This window comes from Podarcis filfolensis (assembly GCF_964270895.1).
Source record: "Podarcis filfolensis genome assembly, chromosome: 14".
Lineage (NCBI taxonomy): Eukaryota > Metazoa > Chordata > Lepidosauria > Squamata > Lacertidae > Podarcis > Podarcis filfolensis.
This window is the reverse complement of record NC_139616.1, coordinates 14,100,652-14,122,153: the sequence shown is the minus strand read 5'-3', so window position 1 is coordinate 14,122,153 and position 21,502 is coordinate 14,100,652. Positions and strand designations below refer to the sequence as shown.

General features: G+C 43.0%; 2 protein-coding genes across 4 annotated transcripts in view; one reads left to right on the top strand and one right to left on the bottom strand.

Annotated features, from left to right (window-relative positions):
• Positions 1–10,927, top strand: part of USP8 (ubiquitin specific peptidase 8) — a 34,859-nt gene extending 23,932 nt beyond the window's left edge. For all 3 annotated transcript variants that reach the window (XM_083586298.1, XM_083586300.1, XM_083586299.1), the window contains 6 exons: positions 803–1,015; positions 3,253–3,463; positions 7,245–7,481; positions 7,634–7,776; positions 9,348–9,480; positions 9,703–10,927. In XM_083586298.1, the coding sequence (XP_083442424.1) occupies positions 803–1,015; positions 3,253–3,463; positions 7,245–7,481; positions 7,634–7,776; positions 9,348–9,480; positions 9,703–9,888 (1,123 nt within the window). In that variant the 3' untranslated portion in view covers positions 9,889–10,927. The remainder of the gene's footprint in view (positions 1–802; positions 1,016–3,252; positions 3,464–7,244; positions 7,482–7,633; positions 7,777–9,347; positions 9,481–9,702) is intronic.
• Positions 10,922–20,840, bottom strand: USP50 (ubiquitin specific peptidase 50). Its single transcript, XM_083586898.1, has 7 exons — positions 20,574–20,840; positions 18,903–19,103; positions 16,326–16,521; positions 14,152–14,358; positions 12,061–12,203; positions 11,767–11,899; positions 10,922–11,394 (listed from the first exon to the last, which is right to left on the bottom strand). The coding sequence occupies exons 1-7, from the start codon at positions 20,624–20,626 to the stop codon at positions 11,203–11,205; spliced, it is 1,125 nt and encodes a 374-aa protein (XP_083443024.1). The 5' UTR covers positions 20,627–20,840; the 3' UTR covers positions 10,922–11,202.
• Positions 20,841–21,502: the final 662 nt, after the last annotated feature.

The window sequence follows — 21,502 nt, the reverse complement described above, 5'->3', positions numbered from 1 at the left end:
AGTTTGACGTCCACATCGTGATATCGGTTTCATAATATTTGACATGGCGATACATCGCGAATCACGATGTTGGGAAAGCCAGTCATCTCTTCTCTCCTGATTCTTGCTACCCGTGTTGCTCTGTACTATAAAATAACAGTTGTAACAATATGTTAACAGTAAGTAAAAACGTATCAGTTTTTGACCCCTAAGTAGTAGCAGTTGCTACGTAGTTACATCCTTATTTCAGACATTGGATGTATATCAGTATATCATGATGTTTAGCTGGTGATGATATCACTCGGCCCTAGCACACACACAAACTATTTATTCAGCATTTCATTTCCATCCTTTGAAAGCCTGCTGTTTCTATTTACCTTGTTATCTGAAAGGAGCAAGGTATCACAAAGACTCGTGTATCCTTTAGTATTTATAATCTGAATGAGTTTGGGCATTATCAAGACAAAGTTAAGCACTTTAAAGTCTCGTAAGAGAGTCAAGCAGACAGAGAAGGTTAAATCTTTATTAGTCTGTATTAATGTTCTACTCTACAAAGTAAAATTTTGCAGTAGCATATGTAACAAAAACACTTAAACCTTTTTTTTTAAAAAAAGGCGTTGCCACCTCACTAAAATGAAAAAGGCTGCAGTTAATATTATATAGTGCATACTTGTCTATTCCTACAGATTTCTGGAAACTCACTTTTGTTCCATTGATTCATGAGAGACATGCTAGTGACACCATAGAGACGGATTTGGCTCGGATTTTTTTAAAAAAGCATGAAAATACATTTCACTCTTTAATATTACCTCTTTCCTTACAGACCAATAAGCTATCCTAAAACTGAAATCTCAAGGCTCTCTGCGTCTCAGATTCGTAATCTCAACCCTGTATTTGGCGGAATGGGACCAGCTCTGACCGGCCTCCGTAATTTGGGAAACACTTGCTATATGAACTCTGTGTTACAGTGCCTGTGTAATGCACCTCACCTGGCTGATTATTTCAACAGAAACTTGTATCAAGATGATATCAACCGGTATTTATTTATTTGCTTGTTTGTTTGACTGCTTCCATTAACACACAGCTGAGTGCGAAACTTGTTTCATCTATTTAGATATGCTGCTTCAGTGAAATCGTAGTGTCGTTTATTTTATATAGGACATTTATCTCAGAACTTAAGACAGTAGGCATAGTCTTCCCAGGAACTGAATAGCCATAGACATGATTTACCTTTAAGCAAGGTTTGGTTTATTTACTCTTATATCTACCGCCTTGCTCCTTTTATCTCAAAAGCGGCTAAGGCAAGTACAAAACAAAATATGAAAACAACAAAACATCAAAAGGAATACAGCAGATTAAAGTGCATCAGCTCTAAAAAATAAGTACTATCAGCCAAACAAGGCAAAGCCCTTTACTGGACAGTGTGACCAAGTGATAGCTAAGCAGATCTCATGGGGCAGGTAGTTCCACATCTTGGGCCCTGTAGTGGAGAATGGCTGTGTTCTGCTTCCGCTGCCTGAGGCAATGTTGTGCGGATGCCTGATGATCATCTTCCAAAGCAGCTACTCTATTCTGAACTTAAAAATGGAAAGCGTAATGCTGGTGGTCAACAAAAGAGCTTTAAAGACTCTCTCAAGGCAAATCTTTTAAAATGTAGTATAAACACTGACAACTGGGAAACACTGGCCTGCAAGCGCTCCAGTTGGAGAACAGCCATTACCAAAGGTGTCATGGGCTTTGAAGACACTCGAACTCGGGACGCAAGGGAGAAACGTGCTAAGAGGAAGGCACGCTTGGCAAATCTACACCGTGATCAACTCCCGCCCGGAAACCAATGTCCCCACTGTGGAAGGATGTGTGGATCCAGAATTGGCCCCCGCAGTCACTTAAGGACTCATTGTTAAAACTGTGTTTATGGAAGACAATCTTACTTGGCTACGAGTGATCACCAAAGAAGAAGAAGAGTTTCTGGGAGTCACAAGGGAGGAGAGAGCTTTCTGTAGTGGGCTTTCTGTAGTCATGCGGTTTGATCAGTGTGAGCAGTGTTCGAAATTAGCCAGGCCCCAGGCACATTTTGAACCTGGCTTTCAACTGCTTGCAACCAAGTGAAGATGTCTGGGCACCAGGATGGGACCTGACATCTCCACCATCTGGGGATCATTGGATCTGGACTGTTTTTTGCACCCTAATACCCCATCCTGTAGGGACGCAGGTGGCGCTGTGGGTTAAACCACAGAGCCTAGGACTTGCCGATCAGAAGGTGGTTCGAATCCCTACAACAGGGTGAGCTCCCGTTGCTTGGTCCCTGCTCCTGCCAACCTAGCAGTTCGAAAGCACGTCAAAGTGCAAGTAGATAAATAGGTACCGCTCCGGCGGGAAGGTAAACAGTGTTTCCGTGCGCTGCTATGGTTCGCCAGAAGCGGCTTAGTCATGCTGGCCACATGACCCTGAAGCTGTACACCGGCTCCCTCGGCCAATAAAGCGAGATGAGCGCCGCAACCACAGAGTCAGCCACAACTGGACCTAATGGTCAGGGGTCCCTTTACCTTTACCTTTTTACCCCATCCTGTAGAATTCTATCAGTCATATTTTAGTTGCACAATCAGAATGAATTTCTGGAACCAAATTGCTTTTTCTGTGCAGCCTGAGCAGGAGCAGACACCGTTAAGAAAAAGAGGTTGCAATAGGCCAATAGATACCGTATTTTTTGCTCTATAAGACTCACTTTTTCCCTCCTAAAAAGTAAGGGGAAATGTGTGTGCGTCTTATGGAGCGAATGCAGGCTGCGCAGCTATCCCAGAAGCCAGAACAGCAAGAGGGATTGCTGCTTTCACTGCGCAGCGATCTCACTTGCTGTTCTGGCTTCTGAGATTCAGAATATTTTTTTTCTTGTTTTCCTCCTCCAAAAACTAGGTGCGTCTTATGGTCTGGTGCGTCTTATAGAGCGAAAAATACGGTATGTCCCTGGATCAAGTGACTAAGTCCTCAAAGCTCTTAAGTAGCTGGAAGTTGAACTGAACTGAACTGCTCTTCTTGTGTTCTTAATGCCCTCTTCCATGTTCCAGCCAGCCTGGCCTCTTTGAAGGCGAGGGGCCATACAGCATTCTCCAAAGTAGGCAAAATATATTCACTTAGTCAGTGTTTTACTATTGATGTATATATTGCTCCACTCGGGGAATAAGGATAAACATGCAAGTGACAGCATTCTGTTTGTTTCAGATAATTATGTCTCTAAAAACAGTGTCAGCCATTAAACTCTCTTGTTATTTGCAGGTCAAATTTCTTAGGGCACAAAGGTGAAATTGCTGAGGAGTTTGGCATTATCGTGAAAGCTCTCTGGACCGGACAATACAGATATATCAGTCCAAAAGACTTTAAATTTACCATTGGGAAGATCAATGACCAATTTGCAGGGTACAGCCAGCAAGACTCTCAAGAATTGCTTCTGTTCTTAATGGATGGCCTACATGAAGATTTAAATAAAGTAAGTTTGATTTTTGGTGAAAATCAAGCATTTCGTTTCAGAATTTAACACACTAACACCCCAACCAAAAGGTCTTTTATTTGCTCTTTTGTTTGAACCATGAGGGAAAAGGGGGGTTGGCACTTCTGCCTTTACAAGCTATTTGAAGTGTATGGGTTTTGTTTTGCTTTTAAAATAGAACTTAAATCATTGAGGTTTTAAATTCTGCATGTTTTATTGTTGTAAGTCTCTTTGAGACCAATAATAATATTTGTATGCCGCCCATCTGACTGGGTTGCCACAGGCACTCTGGCGGCTCGCAAGAGAGTATTAAAAACACAATAAAATATTAAAAACTTCCCTAAACAGGGCTGCCTTCAGATGTGAAGTTGCCTAGGTGGTGAAAAATGGGATATATGTTTTTAAAGAGAGTAAGGAAGTACTCAAGCACACCTGGGCAGACTACATGACAAACATCACCTCTAGTTTGACCAAAAATCTAAAGTGGGCAGTTGTTACTGCTTTGGCCATAGATTTTTAAAAAGTATTTCTTCACTCATTGCATAATTATATTTGCCATGGGATTTTTGATGTTTATTAACATAGACCAGTGAGCAAGTGGTACCTCCAACGAAATTTCATAGTGTCGAGTGCTTTTCTTTAGCATGCCAACCAACCAGCTGCCTTTTAGATTGCTCCAGTCTATTCTACAAACACCCATTTTCCATTTTTAATTCCAGCAGACACTCAACATTCTGTTGTTGGTTTCCCCCCCCCCCCCATGCATTTTCAGTTTTAACAGCGCACCATATACATTTTATCTTAGTGTTTTTTACAGATTTCCCAACCTAATCTTCAGCGACATTCTAACAGAGTCTTGTCTTGCTGCCTATCCATTGTTTAACACACTCAACATTCTGTAGCCACTGAGCATGCTCAGTCCTTGTTTGGCTGTTCGGGATTCTGCTTTTGTGTCTTTACCCACCTTGGAGGGACAGTTTGCCATATTGACTCCATATACCTCTTTAGAACCAGGTGCTGTAGAGAAACAATGGAGGATGCTTTGCTTTTGAGCTTCACAGGGTTATCTAGCTGGGATACAGTTGGCAGGTGAAATACTCAATTAGACGAGACTTTTTGACCTGAAGCAGCAGAACAATGTCTGTGTTCATTAAGCAGTTTCCTAAAAGTGGAAACCTGGTGCAAAAACCACAAGATCGTTCATGCTTTTTATAAAGAATGTAGCCCTGCTCAGGCATTCTACTTATGTGTAAAATAAGCATGTAAATAGGAAGTGGGACTGTGCAGAGTAGCCCTACTCCTATGTTGCATGTGCCAAGTAGCATGAAGACAAATACTAGGGGTATCTAAGCACCATTCTTTATGTACTGATGAGGACAACTTCTAGGAACTCCTGGTTGAGATGAGTGATTACCAGAAAGGTTGCCTTTCTGTTTAATCAAACAGATGCTAGCCCTAAGATCCTTAATTACAGCAAAATATTCACTATTTTTCCCATTGAGTTCATCATTGTTTCTTTCTGCTAAAATGCCCACATAAAGAATGAGAAACTCTAAAAGAGGCAGATGTGTGCAGCTTAACTGATCTCTAATCAGAATTAACTTAAGGAGAAAGCATCTATAAATATAGCCAAGATATTTAGTATAAAACTGCTTTGCAACATCCAGTTTGTAACGATCAAGAAATTGGGCACAATCTGTCAAGGACAACTATACTAGTTTCCTTTTGAATTTGAAGGATTTATTTTCTTATTAACGGAGTTCAGTTTTAAAAAGTTTGTCCATCATGTTATCCTCATCTAGCTTACCTTTCCTGAAATTAGCTTTGTAATAACTGGATATTTATTTTTTTTGCAAGATCTGTTTTTCAGTCTTTTTTTCCCCTCCTATTTTTACAAAAACTATGATGTCCTCTTAGAGAGTAAGTAAACCAAAACTTTATTATCCATCTTCTGTCTAGTACATAGATTTATTGTTTGTTTTGCCATGTCATGAGTGTGATAGAAAAAAAAACCTGTTCTTCATTTCACTCTTGGATGCCACTGTAACTATTCAGTGTTCTGTTCCTAAAACACAAAGCTCTGCAAAAAGGAGGTTATGGTTATAACCTTATTTGAGTGTGTCTTGTTTCTCCAATCCATTGCAACTGCCATTTCTTAGTTAGGTTACACAAATAGCAGAATTAAATTGCAGAATGGACTGTGCTACTTCAGACTGCAGATGGGGGAACTCCATTCTGAAACGCTCCCTCACTTAACCCCCCCCCCAAAAAAAACTCACTTCAAATAGAAAGTTAGTAGTGTATAAATAAGAAAACCTTTATCCCATCCCTTTGCCTTTTGGGCTCATATTCTGCTTAAAATGTGTTAAAATAAGGGAGCATTCAAAAACATGATATCCCAGCAGCAATTAAGGGCTACGGTCCATTCTGCCATATTCCGCTGTATGTGTAGACTCTATTCCACATTTTGCAAGCTTTTGAGTTGGACCTCCCTGCGCAGGTAGACTAGAGAAGACATAAGAATGTTGCCAACTGAATTCTCCATCTTCAGTTTTCCCCAACTTCAGTTAGGAAGCCTGTAGCTACCCAAGCTTGAGAACTTCCTTTAGATTACAAGCAGGGATGGCATGATTCAGTTGATCTTATGCGCACACACACACACACACACACACACACGTACCTTGGTTCTTGAACGGAATCCATTCCGGAAGTCCGTTCGACTTCCGAAAACATTTGAAAACCAAAGCACGGCTTCTGTTTGGCTGCAGGAGCTTCCTGCACTCAATCGGAAGCAGCGTCGGACATTCGGGTTCCAAAGAACGTTCACAAACCGGAACACTCACTTCCGGGTTTGCGGCGTTGGGGAGCCAAAACATTTGAGTCGCAAGGCGTTTGACAACCAAGGTACGACTGCAGGTAGTGTACAGACTGGTGTGGAATGTAGCTAGAAAGCTGAGCTACAGATTTGAATCAGCAGTTTGAATCTTGCTTTTGCCATGTTCTCTCCAGATGGCCTTTAGCCCCAACCCCAACTGCTCAGCCCTAGCTTTCCACACCATCTTCAGTATGGGGTTTGGTGATACGCATCTGCTTTAAAAACTCGTTGTAAGCCTTGGAGGCTTGTTGTAGCGGGCAAGGCAGTCGGAGGTAGAGGAGGAGGGCAAAGGAGGCAAGAACCAAAACAAGTGAAGAGAGAGAAAGTTAGGAGCATTTGCAAGCTATTTGTTCAGATCTCTATCAAGAGTAATCTTGTCACTTGCCTGGCAGCTGCTCCCTTGGGGGCGGAGGGAGGAGAAAGAGGGCAAGCATGGCCCTATTCATTGCTGGTATGTGGCCCTTAAAGAAACGTGACTCTTTTTTAAAAAGATGCATTTGCTGGGGTTTTTTGTTTACATACACGTTAGGTAAAGCGTAGATTTGTAACGATAAAACAGCAGTAGCAAAATAAGCCAAACACATGAGAGAAAAGGAGAATAGTTGTAAGAAAAGCAAACCAAAGGATTCAAAGAAAACTATCCATCTGTTCTCGCATGTACAAATAATTGCTTTCAATCGGTGACTCTTGGCAGAAGGTTTCCATGCTTCTGGCCAAGAAAAAAAGCAATAGCACAACGTAGCCAGGGTGCTCAAAGAATCTGTTTCAATGTTTGCATGTCTAGCATTATCACCTTCCTTCTGTCTTTCCATAGCTCCACCTGATGATGTTCCTGTCTGTAAAACTTACCTTCATGTGTTACAGGTATGCTTTAAGCATTTTTTTGTTAACTTCCCAACTTTCCAGGCTGACAACAGAAAACGTTACAAAGAAGAAAATAATGATAATCTGGATGACTTCAAAGCAGCGGAACTTGCGTGGCACAAACACAAACTGCTCAATGAATCGATTATCGTTGCTCTCTTCCAAGGCCAGTTCAAATCCACAGTTCAGTGTCTTACGTGTCACAAAAAGTCTCGGACCTTTGAGGCTTTTATGCATTTGTCCTTGCCACTTGCATCTACCAGTAAATGCACCCTACAGGTTAGTCAAATGAGTGACTTTAGGTCACTAGTTAACAATGTTTAACTTTCCCAGTTTTTCTTTCAACAAAACTGTTCCTATAAATCCTCACCTCTGCTCTAAACCTTTGAATTCAGATTGTGTTTTGTTTTTGCTTCCTCCCCTCCCCCCAGGAATGCCTTAGATTATTCTCCAAAGAAGAAAAACTGACAGATAACAATAGATTTCATTGTAGTCATTGCAAAACCCGAAGAGATTCTTTGAAAAAATTAGAAATCTGGAAGCTGCCTCCTGTTTTGTTAGTGCACTTGAAACGGTAAGACTCAAAAGTAACTGTACAGATTATTTAGCCTTCCTAAAAGCTCTAAGGTGATTTTTTTGTTTAATATAACATAGGAAGTTGCTTCATATTGTCCATTTGGTTCAGTTGCAGCTCTCTGGGATGTCAGAGACATTCCAGGCCCTACCTGATGCTGCTGCAGAATTGAACCGGGGAACTTTTGCATGAAAAGAAGTACTCTAGCACTGAGTTGTGTTTCATGTTCAGAAATGCAGTCTCTGAAATATATATTTGCATGCGGATAGTGTAGGAGGAAGGGACGCGGGTGGCGCTGTGGGTTAAACCACAGGGCCTAGGACTTGCCGATCAGAAGGTCGGCAGTTCCAACCCCCGTGACGGGGTGAGCTCCCATTGCTCGGTCCCTGCTCCTACCAACCTAGCAGTTCGAAAGCACGTCAAAAGGGCAAGTAGATAAATAGGTACCGCTCCGGCGGGAAGGTAAACGGCGTTTCCGTGCGCTGCTCTGGTTTGTCAGAAGCAGCTTAGTCATGCTGGCCACATGACCCAGAAGCTGTATGCCGGCTCCCTTGGCCAATAAAGCGAGATGAGCGCCGCAACCCCAGAGTCGGTCACGACTGGACCTAATGGTCAGGGGTCCCTTTACCTTTACTTAGTGTAGGAGGATGCATAACCATACGTATTTTGAGATGAGAAATGTAATGTGTTCAGAGTCTCTTATGGGCTTATTTTACATTTTGGTGGATAACTCTGGTTCGCAGGCCAGTCTTGTCTGCCAGGGGGTCAAATTCAGCCCAGAATGCCATTTCTCAAAACCCACACCTAATCAGCTGACATCCCTCCTAAGGTGATGACAACTAATGGGCAGGGTTGAATTCTGTCTTAGCTGGTCTCCTGGGAACAGGCACATGCAGCCAAAGCACAGTGCAGGGCTATTTGAAAGCCCTTTTGCAAACAGTTTTGCATTGCTCTGTAAAACTCCCACAGGGCTTCTTGCAAAAAGACTTTCAACTAGTCTACATTTTAAAGTCCTGGCAACTGGAGCTTCAATGCACAGAATCATAGTGGTGTTGGGTGATTGACTGGTGGGCAGCTCCACCCACTTGTCAAATTTCGCCCAGCACTGGTGGGGAGATAAATATTTGGCCTGCCGGCCAGAAAACATTCCTTGCCTCTGCTTTGCATGTTACATTGGCAGTATGGCCTGGTTTCCTGCTGACCAAATTAATTAAACCAAGGAGTAGGTTTAATTATACCCAGGGAACTCCTTAAACAAAAGCAAGAGATTTTCAGGATGTGATATTCATCCTAAGCCATCCTGCTATCTGGTCACATAAGCAACTAATTGGTCTGTGAGGGGACACTTTGGGAAATTTTACTTTATTTTAATTTTATTTATAAGATTTATATACCGCCCGTCATCAGAAGATCTCAGAGCGGTTCACGAGATTAAAACACAAAACAGAAGCAACAAAACAGCATGGTGGCATAACATGTGCAATGAACAGCGGTGTGGAAATCCTTGCTTTAGTTTTTTCCGTAATACCTTTTCAGCTTTCAATGTAATTCTTAATGCTTTTCATGCCTAGGTTTTCTTACGATGGACGGTGGAAGCAAAAGCTTCAGTCATCAGTGGACTTCCCATTGGAAAACCTTGACTTATCGCAATATGTTATTGGCCCAAAGAGTAACTTGAAGAGATATAACCTGTTTGCAGTATCTGTAAGTAATTTTGTGTAGCTATGAATCTTACCTGCCAGTTAATCTGTATCTAACATCACCAGTTAAGCAACCATGTGCATTGTAGTGTTGTTTATTAACATTTCCCCCTTGAAATGTTCGGTTGCACTTGGGAGTAGTTTATGCCTTGATTTTTGAGTACTGGGAAGTATTCGGGCCAAAGAACATTTTGCAGTCCCCTAATTTCATTCCTGTTCTGTCTAGAATCATTACGGAGGGCTGGATGGAGGACATTACACAGCCTACTGCAAAAATGCTGCCAAACAGCGATGGTTTAAGTTTGATGATCATGAAGTCTCGGACATCTCTGCATCCTCTGTGAAATCCTCAGCTGCTTATATCCTCCTCTACACTTCTTTTGAACAGCGAACCGCCGATATAGCCACATAAAGAAACATTTGAAGAATATTGGTGTCTTTTTTGTAAATGCATCCTATAATGAGCTGAGCTGTGATGAGTAAAAGGTCCGTTGCTGAGGAAGAAGATGTTTGCAGCGGTTTCTCAGCTGAGGTGTCTGTTAGTGCTATTGCTTAGTCCAAAAATTGTTAACTCTGCCGTTTAATAATATGGAACAATTAGTTTTGAAACCACTTATTTTTAGTAATGCTCCAAAATGATAAATCTAGCTTAGCCCTTTTTAAAAGTCATTAATATATGGGTTTAAAATGCCCCTGAACCCAACAATATCTTTTTTGTCTCCCACATTTATGCCTTTTCACACTAACCTTAAGCTACTGTGAATATCTTAGAATGATGTAAACAGGAATGTATGTGTACATATTGATTGCAGACTTGCACATGCAAAGTATGTATATAATAAAGGTATGTGGTCCTTTGAGAACCACTAGAACAGAAAAGGGGTTGCTTTTGTTTTGTCTAGAATATCTTCATTCTTACAGATAAGAGCACAGCTGTATTTTTTTGTTTGAGCTATGGCATTGATATCTGCACACCCTAAAATGTATATATTACAGAATTGATATTTTCCTTTTTAATAACTTATTGAAGCAATTATTTGAAAATACAATGGCCTGTTAAAGAACTTCTTTGCCTGTTTTGGACACTTGACAAGTTTGGATTTTCGGCTTTCCCTTACTCCTTGTGAAAATAATCCCATCTAGATCCCAAAGAGTGGTATTATGGTGGGAGGGCAGGCAATGTTGCCCTGCGTGAGCCTTACTGGGTACAACGTGAGTGGATGAAGGCGGTCACTTCCTGCTGTCATTAGCTCTCCTCCTGACAGGGCCATAATTGGTCCAGCTTATTAATAATAACTTGTTTTGAGTGTCTGTTCCCCCTTTTAAGGCTTGTGGGTCTGTGTCCCTGGGTCTCAAAGGTCTGCTACATATATGCATATGTATATAACCCATTTAAAATTATATTTCATCTTGGATTCTGTAATAATAATAAAAAACAACACTCCTTTAGACTCTGGCTGCCCAGGAAGACTTTATTTATCTAGCGGTTTGTTGCTTTCTCCGAAAGCTTACTGAAAATGAGTTTGTGTCTGGCACCTGTCTTTTCGCTGAAGGGAGAAGCTTTTCACAATCCCATTTTTAAATACCACGTACAGCCGAACGCAGGCATTAGGAAATGTGGTTCCTCTTCCTTAAGAATGACTCGAAACCTGGCCGGCCTGGGTCAGGAAACGTTTGCTAACAGTACCACTGCATCCTATGTACGCGATGGTTTCCAGTGCGTTTCCTAGCCATTTTGGTTTTTTACCGGCACAGAGAAAGTTTGACTGCTGTAAAACAGCAGATAAGCTGCAGATGTCTGCACAGAAGGGTCTGGGATCTCGCTGATCTGAGAGTCGTCAAAGTTGTACCAGCTTTGGGTGGGAGGGTGTTTGCAGTACGCAGTGTAGTGGCCACCATCCAGATCTCCAAAATGGTTCTGCAACAATAATGGCAAGAAATCAAAAGCTAACCAAAAAAGCATTTTGTTCATTCATTCCAAGAAGCTACGCCTGGTAGGCATGGTTTCATGACTACCATCCCTTTCCCCCTGCAACCAGCACATTGAGAAATTGTAATCTGATTATGGTCACTTAGCAAGCAAGGCGGTGGCAATTTCGACCTGAGTCTCCCTGATCATAGACTAGAGAGTGAGGTGTGTTTTGAAGAGCCCAAAGCTCCCCGTTTCCCAGACAGTGTCATCACCTTCCTATCCCTCTCACCTTTTCTTACCAGCTTTGATGTGATTCAGGAGTGTGTTGGACCAACAGACTTATACGCATTAGAATAAATAGTTTTCTGTGTCACTTACCACCACAGCAAATAAGCTGTATTTTGGGTTTTTCCGAAAGAGTGGATATATGTAAGAGGACAAATCCAGGTTATTTAACGGATAGTAGATGTCGGTTTTCAGTTTCTTTTTATAACTGCCTTGACAGTCAAACCTGAAAATAAATGATCATAATCAGAAATCACTTTCAAATAGTTTACCCAATCTACTTGGCAAATTATTCCCCCTTTCCCATCTTAAGCAACCGTTTATTTGTGACCTGCACCACAGCCACCTGGAGAGCACATGAGATGCTGTAAATAAGAAGAATGGTACCTCTTTAGATGGAAGATAACTATTTTTGGCGCCTTCGCTATGCTGGCTCTCACAGCGGCATCTGTCTTTATTCCACAGCAGGAGCAGTTAATTTGGTTGTTCCAAGTCAATATGTCTTGCTGAAAGAAGCATTCGAGGCATTCCTGGGCCCCCCAAAAGTGGGGATTTTTTGGAGGGGGAAGAGGTGGAATTATTAGTCAACATGTCAAACCACTATAACTAACTTACCTGCAGACACTGCTCCGTAATTGCTGAAAAGCAGGGATCCTTCCATCAGCTCTGCCGAAAGACTAGCTCCATTAGGCTTTGTCACCTGGCAGCAGCCATTCCATCAGGCTGCTTCAATAGGAGGTGGGAAGCCGGGTTGCTTCCACCAACTTGCATCACAAGCCAAGCTCGACCAGGCACCTCCTTGCCCTGAGCTGTTCCTATGCCACCTGGTCATTATGAGATCTACCATTTAAGATTTGGTACCTGAGTTTGCTTCTCCCCCACCGTCCCCTCCCTGTCCCTTTCCGCTTGTGCATCATGTTTTTCAGATTGCCGGTCAGGAGGCAGGGACTGTCTTGTGTTAACGGATTGATTGTGAGTCACTCTTGCTGAAGAGAGGCGTACAAATTATCTAACTTGTGAAGGTTAGTTACCCAAAGATTTGTCTTTGTGTAGCTGCAGAGCTATTTAACACTACAACCCATCACTGCAGTGAGAGAGACCTTCTACCTGCGATCAACATCTCAGGACAAGCATGACCCATAGTCATGTTCCCGTTTACCATGTAAGAACGCATAGGAAGAACACATAGGAACATAGCTGTCAAGTGTCCCTTATTTGAAGGGACAGTCCCTTATTCCAGGGCCATGTCCCACTGCTGTCCCTTATTGATGGATGTCCCTTAAATGTCCCTTAAATTTCAAATGAAGCAGCTCCTCTCCCTCCCTCCCTGCCGGCCAGGGAGAAGGGAGGCTCCAACTGTATTCCTTGGCTGTGTTGCTCACCCAATAAGAAGTCTAAGAACGACTGGGGGGTGGAGCTTGAATGCCTTGTGTGGCTAGTTAATGCAAGCTGAGGGGGGTTTTGAATGCTGGATGCCATTTTGTTGCACGTGCTGCTGCAAACTTTGCAGTGCAAAGCCAGGCCGGGGAGCCATCTTAAGTTGAGGCTGCATAGGCCTTGTGGTGCATGTGATTCAGATTCTATTCAGTTGAACCTCTGGTTACAAAGTTGGTTGGACAGTGTTCTCGGAGCTACCAGCATGAGTTTGACCAGACTGCAGGAGGACAGGAAGACTGGAGTGCCTGGAACAGGTGAGGCTGCGGGTCCCTTATTTTGGCTGCTGGTCCCTTATTTTCAAATCATGAAACTTTGAATAAATATCATATATATATATATATATATATATATATACAGTCATACCTCGGGTTACAGACGCTTCAGGTTGCGTTTTTTTGGGTTACGGACGCAACAAAACCCTGAAGTACCGGAATGGGTTACTTCCAAGTTTTGGTGGTCACACATGCGCACAAGCAATAAATCGTGCTTTGCGCATGCACAGAAGCATCAAATCGCAACCCGTGTGTGTGCAGACGCGGCGCGGCGGGTTGCGAACGTGCCTCCCGCACGGATCACGTTCGCAACCCAAACATCTACTGTACTGAGTCAAACCATTGGTACATTGTCTACCCCAAAGTTTCCCAAGCTTGGGTCTCCAACTGTTTTGTTTTGTTTTGTTTTGACTACAATTCCAATCATTCCTGACCACTGGTCATGCAAGCTAGGGATGATAGGAGTTGTAGTCCCCAAACAGCTGAAGACCCAAGTCTGGGAAACCCTGGTCTACACTAACCAACAGCATCTCTCCAGGATTTCAACCCTACCTGCAGATGCCTAGGATTAAATCTGGGACCTTCTGCTTGCAAGGCAGATAGATTCTCTACACTATGGACTGATGGGCTTGCATTCTGACAAGTGGAGGTTGGCTGTTTCCAGCCCTGCAGGCAAGTTGCCTAAAGAGGGTTAAAATCAACATTGCAGCAACAATTTAAGCTGGGCTTAAGCTCGGGCAGCTTTGCTCAGCAAGGGAGAAACAAATACCTCTAGCGAGCATTCAGTTTCGTAAGGGATGGGAAGAGATAATACGGTGAAGATCTCGTTTTTGTATGTCGTCGTTTGGCATTCCAAACACATGATGTCATAACTGAGATGTCCTTCAAAAAGCCGGGTGATTATGGAGGACTCGCCGACGCAGCCCCTGGATTCCCAAGCAGACGATGAGGTCCCCTGGTTTCTTCTCCTACTTGTCTGCAAGGGAAGAGATGTGCCGTGTCACAGACGATATTTCCACCCTCCCGCTTGCTATTGTAACGAAAAGTCTTCTTCAAAATCATCCTCGGTCACAGCAAGAAATTGCCGTTAAAAGCATAACAATCCCGTTTGGATTCCGTATCAGAGTCTCAGGGCTAGGCCTCGATTCCTTTATTTCGGGGGTTTTTAATGATGGCTCAGATTTTTAAATCACATTTATTCCCATATGCATTAAAAACAAGTGCTTGGCTGCAGGTAATTACTCCCTCCAATCTCCTCTACCATTTCCTGTATGCATAAAGTCTCCACTATAAATTTGCTCATTGAAATCTCAGCTGGAACTGATTTATTGCTAAGCTTCTGGCTGCATCACAAAATAATGTTGAGTATAGATTCCTGTATTGTTTTTCTTCTTTAAGGGAAGGAAATTATCTGGCATTACATAAGGAGGCCATAGGAGCCTGGGCTATGGGGTGGTCCCTCCCAACCTTTAATTCCTGGTTCTTGACAGATTATGACTTTCTACTCTTTTTAATTGATTATAATTTATTTATTTATTTTGCAATTGTTGAGAGTGAAGAGCCAATGTGGCATAAATAAAATAAACTCTTGACTATTGCTTTATTGAATAGTAGGTGCTTATTTTAAGTCTTTTTTTTATTATGACTTATATTGGATCAGATTGTTATCAGATGTGTGATCTTCGTTGTATTTCTGTTGTTTCTTCAGCATGTGTGTATAGGCAGTACGGGTTAACTCGCACGTTACATGCATTCAACTTGTGTGCATTCAGCTTTATGCACTTGGCAAAAAAATATATTAAAAATGGGGTGGAGAAAAAAGACTTTGGCAATCCCACCCACCACTGAACCTAATGTGTTTTGACTATACACAATTTTGGCTTTACACACTATCCCCAAAATGCAACCCAACCGTAAGCCGAGAGTCACCCATATACAAATTAAAAGTGCAATGCAATTAAAAATTGTTATGTCCACAAACCAGGCTTGCAAGCCAAAGATTGAATGTGGATTTATAATCATATTCATCTAGTTCAGAGGAAACAGGCAAACTCTGGGTTGCAAAAAAAAACCCAAAATCCCAACCCACTCAGGAAGTAAATATGGGAATTGTGGTGCATGAGGGGAAAAGCTCAGGGCTCCTCAAACCTCATACAAAGCATCCCAGATCATAGTTTACCCAGTGAAACATTCACACACGCTTATGTAACACTTGGCTGAGAGCATTTAGCGTCTCATAGCTGTTACACTGAAAAGGATGGTATTGAGGGGGTGATTTGCAGACAAGCACACACAGAGCAGCATTTGTGAACCAGCTCTAAATGAAGTACAAGACAAACTGCTGAAATCAAAAATACTATTCCCACCGTCTTAATCTGACTGTGGAACTCATTGCCACAAGGTGTTGCAAAAGATGAGAATTCAGTGGACAGTTAGACTGGAAAGTTATAAAGACCGAGAGGAATTCAACATAGCACTCTGGCAATCGTTCTGTCGGTGCAAGCTTTTCACATTGCCAGGTGGAACGATCTCCTTTCCCCCAGGTGATGTTCTGGGGCTTTTCCTGACCCGCCAGAGCCGATTTTAAGGGGTGCAGGTGAAGGGAAAGGGGGAAAGCCCTAGTCTGCTTGTGGAAGTCCTTGCACAGGCTTCAGTAGAAGAAGAAGAAGAAGAGTTTGGATTTGATATCCCGCCTTTCACTCCCCTTCAGGAGTCTCAAAGCGGCTAACATTCTCCTTTCCCTTCCTCCCCCACAACAAACACTCTGTGAGGTGAGTGGGGCTGAGAGACTTCAGAGAAGTGTGACTGGCCCAAGGTCACCCAGCAGCTGCATGTGGAGGAGCGGAGACGCGAACCCGGTTCCCCAGATTACAAGACTACCGCTCTTAACCACTACACCACACTGGCTGGGGCTGGTTAATTGAATTCCACTCCATGACTCACCTTCTTGAGAGCTTCATGCAGCTCATTCAAGACATAAATCAGAAACTCCTGGGCATCCTGCTGGGTCTTCTTGATGAAAGCCGGGTATCGCTCACCAATGACCAATCGGAACACCTCTGGGGACACGCAGTCAAAGTCCCCCAGCCACATATCATTCATCAAATAAGCAAAAGCGGTCGCTATCTCTCCATCCTCCCTTAAGAGATGAACAGGGCAGGGCAGGATAATTTTGAACAAGATAATCATCCATCATGGTTAACACTGGAAAAAGTACGATCCCCAATGGCTCCTAGAATTCAGTGGGCAACCCAACGGCTCAAAGCATCTTAGCAAAACGTGTGCATCTCATTTGCTACACTGAGTAAAGCTTGAAGTCTATGCAGCCTTTGCCTTTGGGTAGTAGCTTCCCCATGATCAGCCTCCGTCTATTGTTTGCTAGATTGGGAAAATGTCTTTTTCATTATTGCTTTTAAGCTGTGCAAAGCCTTCTTTTGCTTTGCCCCTCCCCTTTTTGACCTATCAGAGCCCAAGCTTAAAAGTAAACATAACCTACAAAGAAGATTTGCAGGTAGAAAATCAGCAAGGATACAGGATGCAGAATGTCATGGGTACAACTAGCTGCCTGCTGGACAAAAGTTGTGGGTATGTGGTTGGAGCTCTTCCTGAGCGAAGCGGCGGGGCAAATGGAAGTATCGATGAGCCTTCAGAGAGGTATCAAAGACATTTGGAGGAGACACACCATGCGTACGAACGTGAGCAGAGGAGGGCAACCAAGATGATCAAGGGTCTGGAAACCAAGCCTTTTGAGGAATGGTTGAAGGAATTTGGTATGTTTAGCCTGGGAAAGAGGAGACTGAGAGGAGATAGGATCGCTATCTTCAAATTGTGGGATGTAAGAATCAGGTGCAGTCAAACACAACATTGCTAGAATAGACATGAAGGTTGTCTCAGTCCTCCAGCCAGAACTTCCTGCTTTCCAGGACTGAGACGAAACTTCCTGTGTGTAACTTGAGATGGGCGTGGCCTCTCCTGAAGTAGAAAGAACCAGAACCACAGGCTGGCTACCATCTTGTCTCTCTTGCCTCTATTGATGCCATCTTAACAATAGCACTACTTAAAAACAAGGGTGCACCCTTGGCTCCAGGCCAAGAAAAGAAAAGGGTTGCTTTCTCCCACAAGGAGATAGTCACCACATTTAAACTATGTTCTAACCTTTTAAGTCTGCCTTCTGGGAACCTTTGTGTGAACAGATGATTACTTGTGAATCAACATTTTATACTTTACAGAAGACTGTGTAGCGTCTTATTTTAGGAGGGATTAAACAGGGGAAATACCAGGAAATATTTACAGAGACTCTAACGAGTCTGAGCAAGCTATCTGCTGTGTGTATGTTTAAAAAAAGGGGGAATTTAACTCTGCTGATTTTGTTGAACTTGTAAAGACAAGTTGGGATAGGATATCTTAGACAATATATCCTCCCCTGCATCCCTAAACATTCCCCCACAAATATCTCAAGGGCTGTCACATGAAAGAGGGAACAAACTTGTTTTCTCCTGCTCTGGAGGGTGGGACTCGAACCAATGGATTCAAGTTACAAGAAAGGAGATTCTGACGAAACATCAGGAAGAGCTGTTTGAAAGTGGAAGTCTCCCTTGGGAGGTTGTGGACTCTCCTTCTTTGGAGGTTTATAAGCAGAGGTTGGATGGCTGTCTGTCATAGATGCTTTAGCTGAGATTCCTGCATTGCCTGGGTGTTGGGACCTGGTGAGCCTTGGGGTCCCTTCAAACTCTACAGTTTTATGTTATACCAACGGTAGAAGCTTCTGAGTCAAAATAGGTGAGCTGGGGTGCTTGTTCTTAGGAGGAGAGGGTAGATCTAGCAGGCATAACAGAAACCTGGTGAAATGGGAGGAGTTATTGGGGCGCGGTTACTTTCGCACATTAACTCTACAGGACACGGAAGGGTGGTGTCACTCTGTATATCAGTGAGGACTTAGGACATGGGTAGGCAAACTAGGCCTGGAGGCTGGATCCAGCTCAATCACCTTCCAAATCCGGTCTGCATATGGTCCGGGAATCAGTGTGTTTTTACATGAGTAGAATGTGTGCTTTTATTTAAAATGCATCTCTGGGTTATTTGTGGGGCATAGGAATTCGTTCATTCCCACCCCAAAAAAATATAGTCTGGCCCCCCACATGGTCTGAGGGACAGTGAACCAGCCCCCGCTGAAAAGGTTTGCTGAACCCTGACTTAGGATTCCAACAAGCTAGAAATCCTCCAAGGGCAAGGCTCCTCCACAGAACGGCCCCCAATAATACTTCAGTACTGGGGACATACTCTTGTCCTCCCTGACTAAAACGCCCATGCCGATACTGAGATAAAGTAAGGAATCAATGAGGCATCTCTAGGAGAAAGTGCTGTAGCCATGGGCTTCCCCCTAATTCCCAGAGTGGAAGTGGGTCAGAAAGGAGGGTGCTCTCCAGAGACACCTTGCCAACAAGCCCTTCAATCCCAGAGCTAGTCCAGGCTCTGATCTTCGGACAACCAAAATTAAGCAGAGCAAGGCCATTAACTTACTTGTTTAGCGATGCTGTATACCTTCCAGAGAGGAAATATTCCACCAGTGGGGAAACACTGCAGAGGCACTGTATGACAGCATTCATGTAGCAGGTGTTGCCCAAGTTCCGCAGACCAGTTAGTCCTTGGTATTGGGGGTTTGTCTCGTCGTCGGATCTGTCCATTGCCTCGTCCGAATTCTCCAAGGGAAGGGCACCCTTGCTGTATTCCCAAAGCCAAACTATAGTCAAACAAGCCTCGTTCACATTGTGACAAAAGCAAAGACTTTACATTTATCAAGTGCATTCAGACATTGCTTTCCATATATACCCGACTATGTCTCTGTGCTGTACCTTGTCTCCCTGTTAATTTAACTTATACAGTGGTACCTCAGGTTAAGTACTTAATTCGTTCCAGAGGTCTGCCTCCCGCTGCCGCAGCACGATTTCTGTTCTCATCCTGAAGCAAAGTTCTTAACCTGAAGCACTATTTCTGGATTAGCAGAGTCTGTAACCTGAAGCGTATGTAACCTGAAGCGTATGTAACCCGAGGTACCACTGTATGCAGAATTCATCATGCGAAAGGCTGGAGGGTAAAATGTAGTCTGAAGCTCAACATCAAAAAAACTAAGATCATGGCCACTGGGCCCATCACCTCCTGGCAAATAGAAGGGGAAGAAATTGAGGCAGTGAAAGATTTTACTTTCTTGGGCTCCATGATCACTGCAGATGTTGACAGCAGCCACGAAATTAAAAGACGCCTGCTTCTTGGGAGAAAAGCAATGACAAACCTAGACAGCATCTTAAAAAGCAGAGACATCACCTTGCCGACAAAGGTCCGTATAGTTAAAGCTATGGTTTTCCCAGTAGTGATGTATGGAAGTGAGAGCTGGACCATAAAGAAGGCTGATCGCCGAAGAATTGATGCTTTTGAATTATGGTGCTGGAGGAGACTCTTGAGAGTCCCATGGACTGCAAGAAGATCAAACCTACCCATTCTTAAGGAAATCAGCCCTGAGTGCTCACTGGAAGGACAGATCCTGAAGCTGAGGCTCCAATACTTTGGCCACCTCATGAGAAGAGAAGACTCCTTGGGAAAGACCCTGATGTTGGGAAAGATGGAGGGCACAAGGAGAAGGGGACAACAGAGGACGAGATGGTTGGACAGTGTTCTCGAAGCTACTAGCATGAGTTTGACCAAACTGTGGGAGGCAGTAGAAGACAGGAGTGCCTGCCGTGCTCTGGTCCATGGGGTCATGAAGAGTCAGACATGACTAAACGACTAAACAACAACAACTGTTTGGTCAGATTGTACACCCTCTGGAATGGTGTCAGTTGTCAGGACATCCCTGAGTATATGCCCAGCAAAACACAAGAACATGATCTTCACAGATGATGCTCATTTTTGACGGACTGTTCAAGCAGTAAAGCACTGGGTGGGGAAATAAGTTGGAAATAGGCTTGGTCCACATCCCAAAGGTCAATGTTAGAGTCTTTCCAGCACCATGAGTAAATGTTTATATGTCCAAGCAAACTTTCTAGATAAAAAACAGGGAAACCATTTCCCTGTCCTGATGCTTATTTGCTGGTCGCAACATTCAGTTCTCCAAGGAACGGAGAAAATGCAGGGATTTCTCCCCAGTCGTTAGATGGTAATTAATTAGCAATTGGTTCGTATAAAACAGAAACTCACAGTAGATGGTATATATTGAAGTTGTCAGGCATCTTTGTTGACCTAGAAGCCATTTGCAGGCTTGCAAGAAGACTAAGTGGTGCTCTCAATGGAGTTGGGTTGGTGGCCCGTTCACCACCCCTTTTTCATTTTGACACTTGGATGGTCTGCTTCCTTGTGCAATCACGTTGCTTCATCTTACGCCTGTTCAGAGGACCCAAAATACATGGGCTTATCCTGATGACTCTTTGCACTGCTCCCCAGTGTTCCAAAACGGATTCTTCCAGCATCATAAATGCACGCTCCCTTGTTGCTAGGGGATGGTGTTGGGGACTTTCCTAACAAGATAGAAGGGCCAAGCGGTTCTAGAACCATAAACTTCTTCAGAGAGGACTCTAGTCAGTTGCCTTCCAAGGGTGAGTCAGCTCCTGCAGGATGCCTGGGCAACAGATTTTATTAATGAAGTTGTTTGGGGTTGTGAGATCCTTCTAATTCCTCATGATGCTCAGGTTTGACAGCACAGGACCACAGCCAACCTCTCTCATAGCCAAGTTGGGTTTAGCTCAGGGTGCATAAAAATCAATGATTTTTTAAAAATAATAATAAAAAACCCAGATTTTTAAAATTTAAATCATTTTTTTATTTAAATTGGATTTTTAAAATAAAATGCTTTTGGAGGAAGAATCTTTTTAAAGATAGTTTTCTATTTAAGTTACATTATAGCCCAAAGGCTATTCAACAGGAAATAAGGATTTGTTTTTAAGTTTTTCATGTGTGCTAAAATTCAGCCTAAGCTTTTTTTTTTTAAAAAAAAATGTTTAACCACACCAGTTAACAAGCATGGTTACATATGCTATAATGTTATTGTTTTAGTTAAATAAATTGTTTAAATTGTTATTAAGGAAATGATAGTTTTTCTACTTCTAATAAAGCAGAAACTTTGTCCAAAT